Source organism: Bombus huntii, chromosome 1 (genome assembly GCF_024542735.1).
Source record: "Bombus huntii isolate Logan2020A chromosome 1, iyBomHunt1.1, whole genome shotgun sequence".
NCBI classification, from domain to species: Eukaryota; Metazoa; Arthropoda; class Insecta; order Hymenoptera; family Apidae; genus Bombus; species Bombus huntii.
The window spans coordinates 1,923,867-1,943,318 of NC_066238.1; the positions used below are offsets into that span (position 1 = coordinate 1,923,867).

General features: G+C 34.1%; 3 protein-coding genes across 5 annotated transcripts in view; 2 read left to right on the top strand and 1 right to left on the bottom strand.

The window, feature by feature from the left end:
• The window catches only part of LOC126872247 (dipeptidase 1-like), a 236,167-nt gene extending 223,747 nt beyond the window's left edge, over window positions 1–12,420 (top strand). The window contains exons 3-8 of one of the 2 annotated variants that reach the window (XM_050631967.1): window positions 717–849; window positions 1,905–2,093; window positions 3,280–3,479; window positions 7,967–8,127; window positions 10,989–11,118; window positions 11,526–12,420. In XM_050631967.1, coding sequence (XP_050487924.1) covers window positions 717–849; window positions 1,905–2,093; window positions 3,280–3,479; window positions 7,967–8,127; window positions 10,989–11,118; window positions 11,526–11,657 — 945 coding nt within the window. In that variant the 3' untranslated portion in view covers window positions 11,658–12,420. Of the gene's footprint in view, window positions 1–716; window positions 850–1,904; window positions 2,094–3,276; window positions 3,480–7,966; window positions 8,128–10,988; window positions 11,119–11,525 lie in introns of both variants that reach the window. The other variant, XM_050631959.1, reaches the window with a different exon arrangement.
• Window positions 12,421–13,814: 1,394 nt separating this feature from the next.
• On the bottom strand, window positions 13,815–17,880 carry LOC126871833 (anaphase-promoting complex subunit 5). The gene is made up of 11 exons (XM_050631097.1): window positions 17,647–17,880; window positions 17,476–17,525; window positions 16,924–17,303; window positions 16,687–16,840; window positions 16,398–16,579; window positions 16,211–16,324; window positions 16,017–16,146; window positions 15,634–15,936; window positions 14,748–14,869; window positions 14,407–14,674; window positions 13,815–14,290 (listed from the first exon to the last, which is right to left on the bottom strand). The coding sequence occupies exons 1-11, from the start codon at window positions 17,783–17,785 to the stop codon at window positions 13,922–13,924; spliced, it is 2,211 nt and encodes a 736-aa protein (XP_050487054.1). The 5' UTR covers window positions 17,786–17,880; the 3' UTR covers window positions 13,815–13,921.
• Window positions 17,881–18,012: 132 nt separating this feature from the next.
• LOC126872348 (three-prime repair exonuclease 1) lies at window positions 18,013–19,443 on the top strand. Of its 2 annotated transcripts, XM_050632209.1 has the most exons (4): window positions 18,013–18,413; window positions 18,516–18,682; window positions 18,751–18,879; window positions 19,126–19,443. In XM_050632209.1, exons 1-4 carry the CDS (start codon window positions 18,206–18,208, stop codon window positions 19,354–19,356), a joined length of 735 nt encoding a protein of 244 aa, XP_050488166.1. In that variant the 5' UTR covers window positions 18,013–18,205; the 3' UTR covers window positions 19,357–19,443. The 2 variants fall into 2 exon arrangements, with proteins under 2 accessions (XP_050488166.1, XP_050488158.1); XM_050632201.1 differs by having other exon boundaries at window positions 18,751–19,443.
• Window positions 19,444–19,452: the final 9 nt, after the last annotated feature.

The window sequence follows — 19,452 nt, forward strand, 5'->3', positions numbered from 1 at the left end:
TCATCAGACGTTTTAGTTGAATGTGTTGCGAACTCTGTTCACCCAACTTTCTCAGCTGACTGATATAATGGATTACGTGATAAAAGAGGGAACGTATGGAATATAGGTAATTCAAAAATTTATCAAAATATTCTCGATCTTGCGAGTTAATCATCGAACGATATAAAAATCGATATAAAAATGTAAATCGCCTTTTAAACCACTAAATGAGAGGGGAACGAAGAAAATTAAAAAGTATATGGTATAGAGAAGTCAGAGGAACGTGATACGCTAAAATGTAACGTATAGTGAAAAGCAATTGAATTAAGATATTTCTAAAAAAAACTAAAATATTAATAAAATACAAAGACCTTAAAATATGAAAATTGAAATGCCGAGAGTATCAGCGAAATTGCTGAGATATTACATCCAAAAATAAGAAAATAATAGCGACATAATACATCAACGTCAGGCGCTACGTGTCTTTCAAACAACGACGAATTACTTTGTTCTAAAAACGTGCGGAGAAACGAAATTAGAAATATCGTGAAAGATTCTAAAGGAGATATAGTGCGGTAAACACGCGGTTTTGACTTTCTCAAAAGAGAAAAGTTTCGTTCATTTTTCGCATACCTACGTTCCTTGCAAGTGTATTCAGCGTCGACGATATTTCTCCCTCCCTTTCTCTGCTGTTCCTAATTAACCAAAGAATAATCCGGCTCGTACCTTGTTCACAGTTTTGGGCTGCTTACGTGCCGTGCGAGTCGCAGCATCTCAACGCGGTCCAGCTGACTCTGGAGCAGGTGGACCTCATTAAGAGGCTCATAGAGAAGTACTCGCAACACATGCAATTCGCTGCATCTTCAACGGGTTAGTATCTTTCACGATTATCCGAAACAGGCACAAATCTGAACTCCACCGCTTCCTGGCTACCCTCTGTTTCTTAAACAGACGAATCGTTAAAAAGGAAGAAAAATATAATAGGCGTGATAAGCGTGATAAACTAAAGAAAAAAACGAAATAGCAAAGATAAGTGACTACGATGATTAATAAGAAAGATTTGTCTTTACACTTGGTCTCTCATTATGTTTTTTTTTTTTATTATTATTTAATTTATACTTTACAATTTGTCCAGCTGGACATACACTATGTTAAATAGGTGTTTTTCTTTGTTTTCTTCAAAAGAGGATATAACAAAGTCGATGAGTTAACACTTAGCCAACGGAGCGCGTTTCCACCGCGCATTTTTCCAAGTTCATCGAGGACTGATATTCACTGCTTAAGAAACAAAGAAATCTAAAAATTATTTAAGCGGTCAATTATGATTTTATTTAACGATTTCAGATATTGTTTATACAAAACATCAAATTGAAAGTATAACAAAATATAGGTAAAATTAAAAACATTGAAGGTGACTAAAGATAAATAACACGATTTGAACGCGAAATGAAAAATTCATAATGCATTCTAATATCTTTTTACAGTGTGGTATCGTTCGATTGTAACTTTATTTTTAGTCATAATTGACAGTGTAACTTTTTAATTAATTTTAACACCACTAGATTCGTGTACTTTATTATATACTGTACTTTATAAAAGCAGAAAAGTTGGCGCAATTAATTGGGAACAATTCCAGGTAAACATAACTGATAATAACAACAAACAAGAAAAGAAAACGCGTTGCTAAAGTGAAAAAGGGAGATCTCCCCTCTGCGAAGAACATCGTTGCGTGACCAAACAGGGAGATCTCCCTATTCGGTTGGCACCGAACACTTGACAGTTGGTTAACAGTCTAAGTTAACACTTAGAAGGGACAAGACCGAGGAAATAAACAATTCAAAATATTAAGAAACGTTTGCCCGGTACATAACTCAATACTATGTCTACAAACGAGATTGTACAGATGATACTGACTTAATTTTCAGAGATTTTGGATGCTCACGAAAGAGGCAGGATAGCTTCATTGATTGGGGTGGAAGGTGGACATAGCCTAGGAAGCAGTTTAGCTGTTTTAAGAACACTGTATCAATTGGGTGTACGGTATCTCACGCTCACGCACACTTGTAACACACCGTGGGCGAAAAGTTCGTCGGTAGAAGACGAAGAGGAGGATGGTGAGTAATATAGATGAACTGTGAATATTTAAGTAAATTTACCCTTCTACGAACGTAATTTAAAAAAAAAAAAGCGAGAAATAAACAGAAATTAGCTTTATCCAATAAATGTTATTACGAGTGTGTTTGGGGTGTTTTATATATTTCTTGAAATTTCTTATAAATATATAACAATCTAGATACAAAAATATTTGCAATGGAACTTTATTTTGTGTTGAGATTGTGTAATAAATGTTATTACGAGTGTGTTTGGGGTGTTTTATATATTTCTTGAAATTTCTTATAAATATATAACAATCTAGATATAAAAATATTTGCAATGCAACTTTATTTTGTGTGGAGATTGACTGGTAGAATATAACTTAACTGGTAAGAACACATAGAAAATACGGTTAAAGGCAATATGATTTGCAAGTGATTTTACTGCTAGCGATGAACGAATGTCGAATAATTAATAAAATACAATATGGTGAATTTAATTTGTCGACGTTGACTGCTAAAGGAAAGAGTGGATGCATTTGTAATAGAAAAATATATTGAAATAAGTATAGGTATAAGTACAGGTATAGTGTATGCTGATTCAGATCCTCATTCTTTCAGTGTTACAATACAATAGAAGAAGGATGATAGGGAGCACGTTCATATATTTATGGCAAAAAACATTAGCAAAAAGTTAACTTTGCTGTGTAGCTCTAGCTGAAGGATACAAGAAACAGCGATAGAAATCTACCTATAGCTCTTTTGTTTCTAGACCTTGCAACCCAAAACAAAACTTATATTCAAGGACACAGTAATATGCACCTCTCTTTATTTCAAGTTTTTTCACTGAATTCTATTCTCTTCGTAACAGCGTATTCTCCGGGTCACGGATATACAAAAGAAAAGGTGTAGAGTTTTTCTCGAAGTAATTACTTCAACATTTTTCACACTGAAATGACAATGAAATTAAAAATATTCGATATCGCGACTATCGCGTACATATCCAATGAAACATAGTATATTATGTAATCTTTATTGTACTCGTTACTATATTATCATATTATATTATATAAGCTATAAAAAGATATAGTAATAGCATAACACGATCGGAAAATGAAAAATTCCAAGTTTCGTTGTATCAGGGAGATAAATGTTTCGACGGTAAGTAGAGAGAGGGAGAAAGCTAAGTTCTCGTTTGTTTTAGGAGGCGGTCTAACGGCGTTCGGGAAAACAGTAGTTCAGGAAATGAATAGGCTGGGAATGCTGATAGACCTTAGTCATACAGCGAGGGCAACCATGAGGGACGCTTTAAGAGCCAGCAAAGCACCCGTCATTTTTTCTCACTCCTCGGCCTTCGCTATTTGTAATTCCTCGAGGAACGTTCCCGACGACATTTTAAGGCAGCTGGTAAGCAAAAGCCACTTTATTCGACTGTTTTCCCGTTTAATTAAATTTAAATTAAGATAAAAATTTCGCTAAAAAAGATTAATATATCGGAACGAGTAAGAAAATAAATCTAATTATATTCAAATTATTAAAATTACCGATCCTCCCTCGAGAAGAGAAAAAGATAACGGAAAGACACATTTTCAGGAGCAGAACGAAAATTAAATTCAAGTTTCATAAAGCAAGAGCTTTGGTATTAAATAAGAAGAAAAGGCAGCCGACAAATAATAAAAATTCTGAAAATTTTCTAAAAGATATTTCGAACTGAATTATCATCTTCGTTGTTGGAGAAAAAATAGAGACATACGTATACAGTGCAATGAATAATTATAAACTGAAACCTTATTTTTACATTTGTCATGACATTGGAAGAAACATCGACGAAATTGTCTGTATAATTTCATGTTACAATACAAAACAAAACTGACGATGCAACAAACAAAAATTGTCTTCTTTCGAAGTCTGAAAAATATTACAATTTCCTCTTAAAATTGTGTATTCCACTGCAAAAAAGATATAAAGTCAATGTTACACGTAGATTTCGTTAAATGTTTTGTGTATTTTCCTTTACTCCTTGTTGCTTCTATTAATCTGTTAGATATACTATCCACTAACTTACTTAAAGTTTCGTTTTGAATATCCACCCCCTACGGATTTCATTCTTTATTCAAGTTCAACCATATTTTCTATAGGTGACTTCTCCTGCTCGTAAACTTTTCTTCGTAGAATTCCCCGCAGGTCTCGATCGGGTTCAGATGAGGACTCGACGCTAGCCATGATAATAATTCTGTTGGAAATCCTGGAACCACGGCTTCCTAACACCGGCTATACGAATAGCAACATTGTCTTGTTGAAAAACTGGCTTTCTGTCTTCTATTTCATTTACGAAGGACGATAATTCTCCGTGTAACGGAGGTGATCAGGAGCTGATATCCTACAGCGTTCGATTTATCCCTTACAAAAGCAATTTCGCTTGTCCAGACATGAACAGTGATTTCTTGGAAATAAGATTAATAATCACTAATAAGAATAATAATCGAATAAAATAATGTGGTGGACGGTGTGACGTGTTGTTGGTTAAATCAATAATCGGACGAGTTAATTTAATCAACTATATTTACAGATATTTTAAAGTGTAGAATACAAAGTTAATCGCAAGCGTTGTTCACTCGATGATACTCGTTATAAGATTGATTCGTTATACTAGTTCGCTCGACTGACTGACTTACTGACTCGATACCGATATTCATTCGCACTACTACTGACTAGTGGAGAACTTTTTTTTTATTTGGTAGACTTTTTACAATCAATTGAGAATTATAAGTAAATTATTTTGGCGTGGTACTGTAACTTGGATTATAAGAGTTTATGGTATGTTTGATTCTAGTTGAATCTAATGCTTAAATCTGAAGGGTATCGTCTTTTTAGTCTGATCCGTCGTGTCAAGTAATTGAGTAACTAGTGGGTTTTGGTGGTTGTTAACTCTTGTATTATATCTGTTACTAAATTTGGATATTTCTTCTTTAACTGTGGCTATCTTAAGGTCGCTGTGTATTGTTTCATTGGTAACATACCAAGGTGCATCTATTAAGGATCTTAGAGCTTTTGATTGGAATCCTTGGAGAATTTCTATGTTGGAATTACTCGCTGTTCCCCATAGTTGGATCCCATAGGTCCAAATAGGTTTTAATATGGCTTTATGTAGCATTATTCGTGGAGAACTTGGTCGTCTATTTATACTGGTCGAGAAGGGGGACCGAAAGCTTTGTCCAGAGTTTGTCTATTACATTATGTGCGTCGTGCAGTGTTAATCCTCTGTGGCAGAACAACTATGTGAAGCATCTGCGTATCGCGACGTCCTAAGACGCATATGCCGCTATACATCCTAAGACGCATATGTCCCTACAATAACATAAGAAAATATGTTTGAGTTTATAATTATTCGTAGCGCTGTGCATAGTGGAAAAATATTCTCTGCTATACGATAGCTTGTAAAACGTTTGTCAAATAAAAGTCCTGTTCGAGGATCTGTTAACGATCTACGTAGATTTGTTGCGAAATAAGTTTCGTCGAATTGAAAAGAAAAGTGACGGTTTTCGCGCTTTCTCTCGCACCAGATCGTTCTTCTTCCTCTCCAGAGGATGGACGATTATCTGTGCAGCTGGTCTCCCAGTGACACGAAACATTTACCACCGGCTATTCGTTTCTATTGTCGGGTTTTCTGCTCCATTATAGGAAACCTCTTCGCGTTCCCTCGTTAAACGACAAATTAGTAGGGCGAGAAATTAACGGATTTATCTGTTCCCCTGTTCCTCGTTGGCTTCGTATCTTTCCACAAACCGCAATTTTCTTCCTCGAATCCCCTCGAGTGGCAGATTTTTCCTCGTCTCGCTAGAATTCTACGCTGCGTTTCGTAACTGTAAAACCACCCGAAAGAACTTTTAATTCTTACGTATACATCATCAACTTGATAACTACGCCGTGTTTGACATTCTTTTCATGTTTGACATGTTTTTGCGCAGATACACGCGGAATCAGCGTAGGAGAATGCTTCGTTTTACAAAAATTGAACCCCGAATACAGCAAGATGGAATTGTAACACAATTTTTATAAATTTAACTGTTACATTCTGCGTATTTCTAATCGGATTTCGTTGCCTCGTACTTTGTAACTCGTACTTGGAAAAGAATAGAAAATTTGATTTTATAGTCGTAGAACACATACCTATACACATTCTTGAGACATAACATACATAGGTACATAGATGTATTTTATCGATATTAAACAGACTAATAGACACAGTATATGTTCGATATAAAATGAAAATAATATATAATAATAGTAATAATAATAATAATAATACAATGGAAATCAAGTAAAAGTTATTTTACGATAATTGAGATGAATTTTTTAAACATTCCAAAAAATTACACAGTGAACATTATTAAGCGATATTTTGACATAGAAACCTGTGTAAACGCATTGTTTTAGCTTGACAAGAGAGTTATCTCGTTACGAAGCTTGAAACTGTCCGAGATCGGCATTTCACAAGTGCTCTTCCGTTACTCGATGGTTACAAAAGATCTTCGGTTCTCTTATAAGCCAGTAATATCCTATGCAATTCTCTGATCAAAGGGAATAATAAGCATTACATAGCTAAATCTGTAAGAAAATATCAGAGAAGAACAATTTACGATTTATTCAAGTCGTCGATCGTTATAACGTTTCTGAATCGTGGAAAGAAATTTTAGAAAAGAATCCAATATAGAATCTGTTAAAAGTTCGACTTTATTACATTTACTTTACGATGTTAAACCGTCGATAAATTCTTTCCTCTCGAATAAAACAACGTTTATTCGTTATCTATTCGAAAATAAGAAAGATCTTCGGCGGAGGTGTAGTTGGAGATAGGTGAAAAGAGGAGTTTGCGTTTCGTCCCGGGACTACCAGTGGACTCGTCAGTAAGGCTATGCCCGTTAGTCCCTACCTTAGACGTAGAGGGAGTCTCGCTAGGTGCGGTATTTGTATCGTGCGCCCGTATATTCGACCGCTAGCGAGATAGACAGACTCGTTGTCGCCGTAGTAGCCCTCTGGTGTTGACGGTTGGTACCCGCGGATAGCCCGGGAGGTGTTGCGCCGCGTTGATGCCTCAACCTGTCGGCGTCCTATTGATACCGATCCGCCACAGATCGTTCTTTAAAATAAGATTCGTAACATTCTGGACCAACATTTAGGTTCGTTTGCGACAGGTTTCTACGGTACAGTACAGTTGCCCAAAAGAGGAAACACAGGTACGTACGATGCAGACGAAATGCGGTTACGCGAGAACATTGCGGTAGATTTGATCGAGGAAGACGTGACGATAGTTGCGGTCAGAATTTGCGGTCAATACAAGGCACGACCAAGATTTCAGACTTCGAACGGAATAATCGAACTTTTCGTCGATCCGAAAGCTAGCGTGTTCCTTATTTGTTTCAGGTGAAAGATTCCAGTCGCCAGATCTTCAAATTTTCGATTTTCCAAGTTTTCGAGTCACCGAAGCCTGAAAAATTCATCGAACGCGTCGAATCTTTAGGTTTCTAAGTTTTCAAACGCTCGAATCTTCGGACATTGAAATTTGTAAACATCCAGCCATCTAAATTTGCTTAAAGTTCAAACTTTCGAACGTTCAGGTACCCAGATTTCCAAACACTCGAGTTTCCACATTTTTTAATCTTACGAACCTTGAACACGCGATCCTTCGAACTTTTCAATTTCCAAATTCCATCGTATCCCAAAATTTTTGCCTGCTATTGTGCCTGATACCATCCAGCCATTTTAAATTTTTGGATAAAGATACACGAAAGTATGGGATTTAAAGCTCGGATAAGTTTTTTTATAAGAAGTACGATCGAAACTTCGAGCGACTTTATCGAACGATGCAACATATAATGGAATTTCATTTGTAGGCTGCTAACGGTGGATTGGTGATGGTGACGTTTTATAATTACTTCGTGAAATGTGGCTCTCAGGCGACCGTCTCCGACGTTGCCGAGCACATTTACTACATTAAAAACCTAATTGGTGTGGACCACATCGGTGTCGGTGGCGACTTCGATGGTATCAACAAGTAGGTACATTTTTTTCTTTAACACGTTCTATCGCGCAAATCCATATACATATGCACGATAGAATACACAATCGCAAATAAATAAACCTTTCGAAACTTTCCAATTTCTGCAGTTGTTACTCAGAACTTTTACGTATTAGCCGTGTTCGATGGTAATAACGTTTCCTAAAATAGTACACACAGGTTAGATATATAACACGTAGAAGCCTCAGATGGTAACAAACGAATAATTGTCATTAAATATACGATGTATACAATTTCTGCAGTTGTTACTTGGAACTTTTACGTTTTAGCTGTGTTCGATGATAATAACGTTTTCTAAAATAGTACACACATGTTAGATATATAACACGTAGAAGCCTCAGATGGTAACAAACGAATAATTGTCATTAAATATACGATGTATACAATTTATATACAAGGTGGTTGGTAACTGGTGGTACGGAAAGAATTCTACGCGAAAAAAGAAGTTGAAAATGTAGAATAAAATTTTTTTTTTAATTTTTCCATCGAGACAACGATCTACAGTGAGATCCGTTATAACGTACCGCACGCGTATCGAACGAAAATTCAAAGTCGATTTTCTCGGAAACAAAGCCTCAAACGAAAAATTTTTATTCTATATTTTCGACTTCTTTTTTCACGTAGAATCACCCCCTTCCGCTTGTACCACCAGTTACCAACCATCCTGTATATAAATTGTATACATCGTATATTTAATGACAATTATTCCTTTGTTACCATCTGAGGCTTCTACGTGTTATATATCTAATATGTATGTACTATTTTAGGAAACGTTATTATCATCGAACACAGCTAATACCAACCACCCTGTATAACCGCAATACAATTAAACATGTATGTAAATCAAAAGATCGTTTATATCGTCAAATATGATTCATTCCCGACGTATATATCTGTCTAGAAAAACTCATAAAAGGTCCTACGGTATTTTTCTGCTTGCCTGGAAAAAGATAAACACGAAGAAAAGTCGTCTTCGTTATAAGCAACCGGTGGATCTTTACGGATGTAAATATACAAAAATGCACAGAATGTTCGTAACACGCAAATGTACGTAGAATACTCAGAGTCTAGCACCTGGCATAGCTCGGTAGGTGAGACGAGTTTCTCCTTACGTTCTGTTCCATTATTTTGCCTTTACAAAAATACGAATCTTTCGTAAAAAGAAGTCTAAAGAGAAAACACCTCACTGATCTCATTAAAGAAATAAAATATACAAACTCGAAGATGGTATCTCGCTGGGGGTAGCCATCCACATGCTATTTAGCAATAAAGCTAAACAAATTTACCGAATGTCCAGCTAGACAAATTGTAAAGTACAAATTGAATAATAAAAAAAAAAGAAAAAAAAATGAATCTGCACAAATATCCGCGGTCCGGTTATGAGCCATTTCTACGAATGGACATCGAAGTCGGTGTAATATCCGAATAGGAAACATCGTGAATCGTGGGTCCAATTTGATATTCTATAAGTTTAATCAAGGGAGTACGCACGGCTGTAATTAAGCTTTTCGATGCGGCGACGTTGGTCGAAAAGATTTATAGTCACAAGGGTGCGGCGGCGTAAACCTTCCTGTGAACACATTTACCGGCTCGTGTCGGGTAATTCATCGTGTTTGTGCAAGTTATCGTAAACCGATGAACGGAGAATTAATGGCACTGTAAATCTAATTACAAGACCATAGACTTTCCGTTTTTCCTTTCGATATTCTGTTACACGATGGATGCTTGGTGGTCCGTTACAATGGGTTATCGATCATCGAAAAAAGAAAAATAAAAAGAAAAAATACAGAGAGCAGGAGAATGGAGTTTGAGGTACACGTCGGAAAGAATTACGGGTTGTTTAACTCATTTGGATTCATGGTGGGAAAGATAAGCTGTAATTTAATGCGTTTGAATGTAAATCTTCGTGATTAATGTCTGTTATTACTGGATACAAACTGATAGAACGAACGTGGGACAACAGTGCTTGGACAAATGTTCCTTTTATTTATACACTGGCATCGATTTAGTAACTCTTGATGTTAATTAGAACGGAGATTATTCGCGAGGGAAGTAGAGTCGTTTGAATAATTATCTAATGGAATAGATTGTACGTATACAAACGGATATATTCAATGATCAAAGTTTCACTCTGAGGTGGAGTTGAATGTAAGTGTCCCAAGAAATGCTCTTGATGTTCAACAAAAAGGATTTATTAAACGATTAACGATCAACGATTAACAATCACGCTTCTCGAATGTGTTTGCTTCGCTGTTACGCTAGACCCTTCGCACTTCGTTGTTCGAAACGGAATGAATCTCTTTCTTTCTTTTCGTCGCCCCCTCAATATCCCCACTATCCGTGCGTTTGTTTGGCATCCGCGACCGTTGCCATGCACGCCTTCTCGAACATTCGGCGAAAGGACCGTTGGGATATTGATAGCTCATTAGGTACTTCGCTTCGGCGATATACATTGTTGCCGAGTGTCGCGAAGCCATCGGAAAGTTCCGTTGTCGCGTGGCGCTACAACTCAAAGTTTCTAAATTTTGTAAAACGAGCAGATGTATCTTATACGAATTCCTCGTCTCTTCGAATTATTAAAATCCTCGTGTATCTAACAATCCATCAAATCCATCGTTAATAACCGTAAAAAAATTACGATATAAAAATTGCCATTGCTCTCTATTCATTTTCATCGCTATAATTATTATACGTTACTTGAAATAAATTGGACATTTTGACACGCGCATTGTAAAATATGAAAAGTCGCAAAGATCAACGTTGCAACTATTCATTTCCAGTTTGATCGTAATCAAACTCGGGCACGACTTGTTACAAGGAATCGATTCTGTTGACAGGACACCCAGAGGACTGGAGGATGTCTCCAAGTATCCGGAACTGTTCGCCGAACTTCTTCGAAGTGGGAACTGGAACGTGTACGACTTAAAGAAAGTCGCCGGACTGAACCTGCTGAGAGTCCTTCAAAAGGTTGGAACGCGTTCAAATCTAAATTCGAATCTTTCTGCCAGGTTGCTACACCGCGAGCATCCCAATTGTTCCCTATACGACACGAAAATAAAAACAGTCTGTAGTTTGTTGTTTAATTCTTTGATTCTGAAAATCGAATAAATTTGAAGCAAGACGATTCCACAAGAGTTTTAAATTAACTTTCGCTCAATCGATTATTAAACGAAGGATATAAACGAAATAAAGGAATTGAAAGGGGAAACAAACACTTCTCTTCTGAAAGACCATTTTCTCTAGGAAAAGATGGAAATATTTTTGTTTTACGAAAACTTAGGACAAAAGTAAAACTTTTTTATGAGAATGATATCTTGCGTAGATTTGCGATTTTTTTTAAAGAGAAAACTGCACGTACGTGTTATTCGTTTCAGGTGGAAAAAGTGAGGGACGACATGAGAACAGCCGGTATGACGCCTTCCGAAGAATACCTTCAGGATTCTCCCGACACAACCGGCAGTTGTGCGCTCGATATCAATTCCGTGCAAACGGTCATGGAGATTTGATCGTTCTATCGTGCCCTTCTATAGTTTCCGGATGGTGTGCAAATTACTTCTCCACGAGCACCCTGCCGTCCTATGCTCGACTAGACGAGCCGAGTCGCGTCGGAACCGGAGAAGTCCTAGCAGAACGAGCGATCCAAGAGAAAGAAAGAGAAAGAGAGCTTCTCATTGCTTGATTCTTGCCCGCCTACAAAATCTGTCCCTTTTTAGATGCTCAATCAGGATAACAATTGAACGAGAGAAAAAAGAAAGGATGAAGAACCTACCTCGAACGAAATATACAGCTTCGAATGTCTAATTTGCTGGGCTGTAGGTTTCTTTTGCTTGAAAGCACAAACATAGAACATTATTATTTCTCAACGAGCCTCTGCAAAACTGTTAATTCGCCATGTTTATAATTATTCGAACGATTAAGAAAATACGACGATCGTGTTTTTATCATAACATTTATTTTATTATCGTTAACGTTAAAATAATCATTAAGCATTACGAAATTCACGTTCTAAATTACCCATGTATCTGTCAACAATAATTTAAGGCTTAAGTTTTAAGTAGAGGAAAACTGATTATAAAATCGTCTGTATTTTAACATTTATAACAACCATATTTTGGTATCTCGTACATATGTTTCAGAACAGACATGTACAAGGTAACAATGCTATTTTTCATAGGAGTAATAGCAACGCATTGTAAAATTTATTATAAAAAGAAATACGTGTATTCTAATATGCAATCTTTGAATAAAGTGTAAACAGATTTTTCTCCATTTCATAGTTTTACGATACAAAAGCTGTTAATTCGAAGAATTGTGTACATCACTGGGAGAATTTAAAATTTTCATTGTCGTTCGAAGAGTTATAGAGCGCTGTGTTCTTCAAGAAAATAAGTTTTGTCGAAAATCAGGCTATATCCTACAATTTGATATTGTATACGTGCGAGTATATATACCTCCGACGTATGTTTAAAAACACCACTAAATAATTTAATGAAAAAGAATTTAGTTTCAAATCGATCAGTTACAATTAAAAATATCATACTTCTAGATAATGTTTTTGACGTACTAGAAGTACCAAATTGCATGAAATTCTTGTAAAAAATGATTTCTGAAATGCCAAACAAAACGATCAATTATGCGTAAATCGGTACACCGAAAAAAATAAAGAGAACATATTGTGACAATATAGAAATCTTCTAAACTATGTCACTGTCGTACTGTAAAAAAAAAAATATTATGTGTAAACCCGGCTGTGTATCTTCATATGTCTTCCCCCCTTCGTTGCACCAAAAATACGTGCACTTTAGCGTTAATAATTTGAGGAATCAAAATGAGCAAACCCATATCTGAAAGAATCACGGGTTTATTTGAAAAACATTATTATAGTCGTTGAAGTGAAAAAGGTTTCAGAAGGAAAACATATCTGTTTTAACGAAATGACGCAAAGAAAAAGCATATTCGCAAAGTGAATCTTGCTGTTAGTATTATAGAGAGGAGAATATTGTTATACAAAACAAAATGCTTTCAAAAAATAAGAGATACTTGGATAAGATAAAAATTGCTCACAAGAACTATTGTCGATAGAATTCAAACGTGTGTGAGTGTTTCTCAACGTGTTATGTCGGATGTAATCTATCACTTATACACATCCAAATTTTCCTCGACAAAAGCATCATCTAATATCTTCGACGACTCGTTGGAAGTTTCTGGGGTTTTGATAAAAATTCACCCCTGCGATTTTCATGTGTCACCATTCACCTATTTGTGTCCTGTGTGCACTTACTATGTGATTCATGCGAGTTGATTCTTCGGAAAAAATTGCTATCGGATAACAAACAGAATGAAGATAACTCGTATGGATTATACCTAACTCCTACACGAGGAGTAGGTAAGAAACTTTAGAATATCAAAAATTCCGTTGTAGCTTCGCAGCGGATTCTATAAATAAATGTTTCTATTGTATACTTGTCATTGTTCGACTATTCATTTTCCCTTATCCTATTATACAACAGATTTCCATATCTTCAGAACATTTCACGTAAGTTGTATTTTACAAAATGTAATTGTATGAATCTAATTATAAGAGTTTTATTAGTATCAATACCTAAGTATTTTTTTAAATTATTACGTAATACACATACCTAATAATAAATAATAATGCAAGATTTTTAGGAAAATACTGTATATTTGAATGTTTCGTTTCTTAATACAAATGAAGAAGTTTTCCAATTCTACATATTTGTCCTTATCTTCTTTTTCTGCATTTTGGTTTTCAATATAAAAACAAATTATTTAATTTTGTAAGAAGCTGTTGATCTAGTTGGCGAAATTCAAAAGCACATTGATTTCGTTCAGTCTTAAGATCGATTTCGTGACATAGTAAAGATTCTAAACACAATGTAATTCTTAGTCTTCCATATGCTTCGACTTTTGTAAAATAATTTTTCGCCTTTGAAAGTGCTTTAATAGCTTTTAAGATTACTTCCTTTCGCGCCTTGTCACATGTTGGAGCAGTAGCAACTAAACATTTCGTATATAAAACAAACGCTCTACCTTGATCGTAATATCCTCCATGCGCTAAAATTTGTGTAATTGCTTCTTCTACTAAGTTTAGTGCTAAAGTTGGCATACCCATTATTAACTGGAACGTTAATAAAAGATCAGTATCATACTCATAATATCTATAATATTTATAATGTAATCAATATCTTCAATATCTTTAAATTAATGAAAAAATGTATTAATTAATCTAATTACCTGAATGTTTGCAAGATGCATTTTTATTAATGCTTTATAATAAGATAAATGATTTTTTACTGCAAGTTCTAGAGCTGTATTTAGAAGTACTAAAGAATTCACTCCTACAATCCCATTCTCTGGTGAAACAGAAGCGCACATTATTTGACTTAATAAAATCATAGTTCTTATTTTATTTTGAGGTGTTAATTGCTCTTCTTTGCCAATGCTGTCGATACATTCTAAACCTTTTGGATAATCCCCTTTCTCCAAACAAACTTCCGCTAACCTAAACATTCAAATTTTTAAAGACAATACAGACCCTGCATAATAAAACGACATATTTTAATATATCGCTATACCTAAATTTAGATTCCAAAGGATCTAAACTTGAAATATTTGACGCTATTGCTTCAGCTTCACTCCACTTTTCTTGTCTCATTAATTGTGTAAACACATAAAGTTGCTCGCTTAACTTCCATATCTATGAAACAAATAATATTTAAACTTCGTTATATGATTCATTCGGTTACGTATAACATTAACCCTTTGCGGACGAGTGTCGGCAAATAGCCGTTCAAGTCTTTTCACCGTTGCGAACGCGTGTCGGCATATAGCCGTTCAAATCTGTTCACAGTTCCGGACAGTTACCTTGAAGTGACTGGCGTACGTCTATTTTTCTAAGCGATAATCTTATGCGTATTTACGCATGGTTATAATAAACTAAACAGTATTATGTTTTTGATGAAAGAAAATTATAGATCTTTAGAAATCTTATTTTCCGTTTAACGTAAACTCGCGATGCAAGATGATGGTCGAGTCAGAACGAATTTCAATCTTTCAATGGCATTACCAAATGAATCAGAAAGCTTTTTATGTATTTTACATATTTTTTATAATACCTTATACACGATGCCTAAAAGTTCCAGAAAAAACATGTTCGATAATGATAGTAGTGATGACGAACATTAATTTGAACCTGATAAGATAGAGGACGACAACAGTGCTTCAGATAGTAGAAACGAACTCCGTTCAACAATGAATCGGCTCAGACGTTTCAATACTTCTAGTAATAGTGACAATGATGATGAACTAAATATTGATGAAAATAATACAAGCCTTAACAATGAATAACGCAAACGTTCAACGTGTATATTTTCTCAACTGCGCGCGCCAGTACCTCTCGTCCACAGCGACGCTCGCTTGTCGAGCGGCCCCGTCCGCAAAGGGTTGATTTCTAAATGGTACCTTATTACACGGTTCATTAGGAAACCTCTCCTTGGCATGAGCAAGTACGATGTCAACCAAAAAATATTCTCCGAATTCTACTAAGATATTCGCGATATTAATGACAACCTGGCAAGTAGATGGTCCATTAAACATATGCTGTTTTTTATCCCCTGTATTATGTAAAAGTAATAACTGAGCACAAACTGAAGACATCTCAGTTTTACCGTAGTATGCCCATAACGCAGATTTTTCGGCATATGTCATTGACATTAAATCTACCATAGAATGTTGACAATTTAAGACATCGGATTTCATCAGAGTCTGCAATTAAATATTAAGAACAATTTAATCTTGAATAAGCATTAGAACACACATTGAATACAACTGAATAAAAGAAATACCTCGAACACTTGTGATGGACTCTTAGCTTCTAAAGCAGAATTATGAGCATATGCAATAAGACCTAATCCAGTTGTGTGAGTTATTCCTAACATACTTGCCTTGCCAACTGACCTTTCTATCAATGGTCCCCTAAATTATATTACAAATATGGTGATAAATATATATCAATGCAAGTTAAGAGATTTTAACTTACTTTTGTTTGATAGTTAAATAATACATCCAAGCATGTGCTAATTGTAAACAGACATTGTCTCCAGCTTCTTGAGCCATCATGATAGCTTCTTTCAAAGCAGCTTGTGCTACTTCCCTTAAATGAGAATGAAATGACAACATGAATCGTATACAAAATTCTTAATTTTTAAATTTATATAAAAACGCACTTATGATTAAATTGAGCATGTAAAACTGCTAGATTTAAAGCTGCATATCTGAAAATGCGAGATTTATCTTCAGGTGCAGAACGGTTTTCCAAAGGTGCTAATCTATCAAAGCAGTGATAAAGACTATCTATAGCTCCACAGTATTCATTGACCCTTAAACAGTTTAAATAACTTAAATAATGCTGAAACATATTAAAGATTATGAGAAAGTAAGAAATACAAAAAGATATTTAACTGCATCTTTTAAAATATATATAAATAAAATGTGTTCTTACTACATGATACTCACAGCTTCTGCATAATAAGGACTACAACTTAAAAGTTCTCGTACAAGAACTTGCAGTTCTGCAGGAGACATCGCTTTATGTTCATCTGTTTGTATAGTATGTGCTTGTTGTGCAACAAGTAATTCAGCTTGTCTTCCACCCCAAGTTGTTTTAATTCTTTCAAAATACAGAGAAATTATAACAAAATACATATATATCACATAACAAAATTACAGTTTATGAATATAATGAACACATACTCATTTATATGTGAATCTTCTGTTTTAGAAGCTGCAGATATATCAGAACCATCAAACGTATTAATTCTTTTATCCAAGTATTTTTTCAAAGCTTCATAAAGAGCTACAACTTGATCAAAAGGTAATTTTTCAAAAAAGATTATAACTCTCCTTATATATAGCCCAAGCACAGAATTTTTATTTAGGGCAGGTAAAGAAAGAGAATGATCCAATGTTGGTTTCGTAAGACGTCCAACATTATCAAATAAATCTAATAATCCTTCAACCCCTTTTCCTCTTAACATATTCAATTGAACTTCCATATGATGTGCAAACCGATGTAAAATATATTCAGGGGAATGTAATATATTCAGAAGTGTATTAAGATCCATGTCAGGGGACTAACAAAAAAGATAAAAACATTTATTATTTAATATATTCCAATAAAATTAAATATTAACCCTTTATAATAGTATACATATGAATGTGTGTGTGTACGTTTGTGTACAGAACATTTTACTTTATTTAGTGTACAAACAATATATTAAATAAAATCATTTTATTAATGCTTACTTGAATCAATTTCAAAGCGACTAAACAAAAATCACGTCTTTCCACAATTGCTGGAACAAAATATTAATATTAATAGTAACATTAATAATATAGTATTACAATATTTATAAATTTAATTTTATACAATATTTATAAATTTAGATTATGATGTCTATAAAGATAGTAAATTACCTTTTGTTGTTTCATTGCAATATTCTTTAATCAAAATGACAGTTGCTATTTTGTATGGTGTCAAAGTTTCTTTTTGCACTCTTTTTATATTGCCATCGATATTCATTAAATCCGTAGACATTGTGATCAACGGTATCATAGCACGTATTTCAACTAACTATATACTCTCCATTTTAAACGAAAAGAAGATTTTATATGTATGCTAATTTATACATCTGAAATTAGCAATGGTAAATGAATTTATACTTATTGTTATGGTATACCAGGATTAGTTCGATATTATCACGGTGAGGGAGCTTTAACTCTCATATGTTTCATCCAACATCGCATCCTCTCTGTATGTACATACATACTTAATGACAAATCCGTAATCACGTAGTTGACAACCCAATACTTAACATGGTTATGTGTATTTTAATGCATGTTGTGATTTAGTGCAAAGATAACATTACAAGTTAGGGAATTAATTATTAATTTTGTAGTTAATATAAATTTTATTTCCAAAATAGGAATCCAATTGCACATCTACTTTAATTGATCTTATTAAAGCTTTTTAAAAATGATAAAAACATTTATATTTCTTGATTTGGAAACAACTGGATTAATTACAAAGAATTATATGCCAAAAATCACAGAAATGTCATTAATTGCAGTATCAAGAACTGCTATATGCGATACTACAAATATTTCACCAAGAGTTTTACAGAAACTTGTTTTACCAATACATCCAAATGTACCTATTTCAAAGGATATTCAAACATTGACAGGTATCTAACATTTAATTATTTTTAGCAAACAATTTTTATTCTACCTTAAACGAACTGCTATATCTTTCTATTTTTATATAAATAAAACTTATATTATTATAGGCTTATCCAATGAAAATTTAAAAGAATTTCCATGTTTTAATTGTGACATATATAACTTAGTATTAAATTTTATAAATCGATTAGCAGCACCAGCTTGTTTTATAGCTTATAATGGAAATAATTATGACTATCCAATATTTTTATCAGAATTCAAAAATATTGAGAAGGTATATGTAGTATTATATCGTAATATAATTTTACAAATTCATGAATAATCTGACTTATCTCTTTAAAGAATTTCAGTGAAAATGTTTTAAGCATTGACATGATGCATCTAGTCAAAGAATTTTTCTCTTGTAAACAAAATCCAAGGAAAGAAATGAATATTGTACAACCTATTGCTAGTAGTTCCAGTTGTACTGAAGTTAGTATTTTATTGAATGATGGTTATGATAAGATTTTATCTGATGCATTAGATTCTATTATGGATGCAAATTTTAATTATCATAACAAAAATAACACTCCAACTAAGATTAAAGAAACAACAGTTCATTTGGATAGTGTATTTAACACTCCACAAACTAGTTACTGTAGAAAGATACAAAAAATCAATGAAAAGACACCTGAGAATCAAATTATAAAATTACAACACTGTGATGAAAATTTTCAGGATAGAAGAGGAAGTAATGTAAGAAGACAATTAGATTTTACAAATAGTCGGCCCATTAATTTTAGATTGAGTAGTGTTTATAAACATATTTTTGGTAATAACCCTGAAGATGCACATAGTGCAGAAGGTGATTGTCTTACTATGATTCGCTGTGCTATCAAATTAGGAAATTTCTTCGTAGAATGGACAGATTGCAATGCAGTACCTTTAACTAATTATACCAGCAAATAAAATATATTTGTTGAAAGAGTAACATTTTTTTTTTGATAGTATTGTATTTATGATTCCACTTAAGGAAATATATTTATTAAATGTGTACATATATTG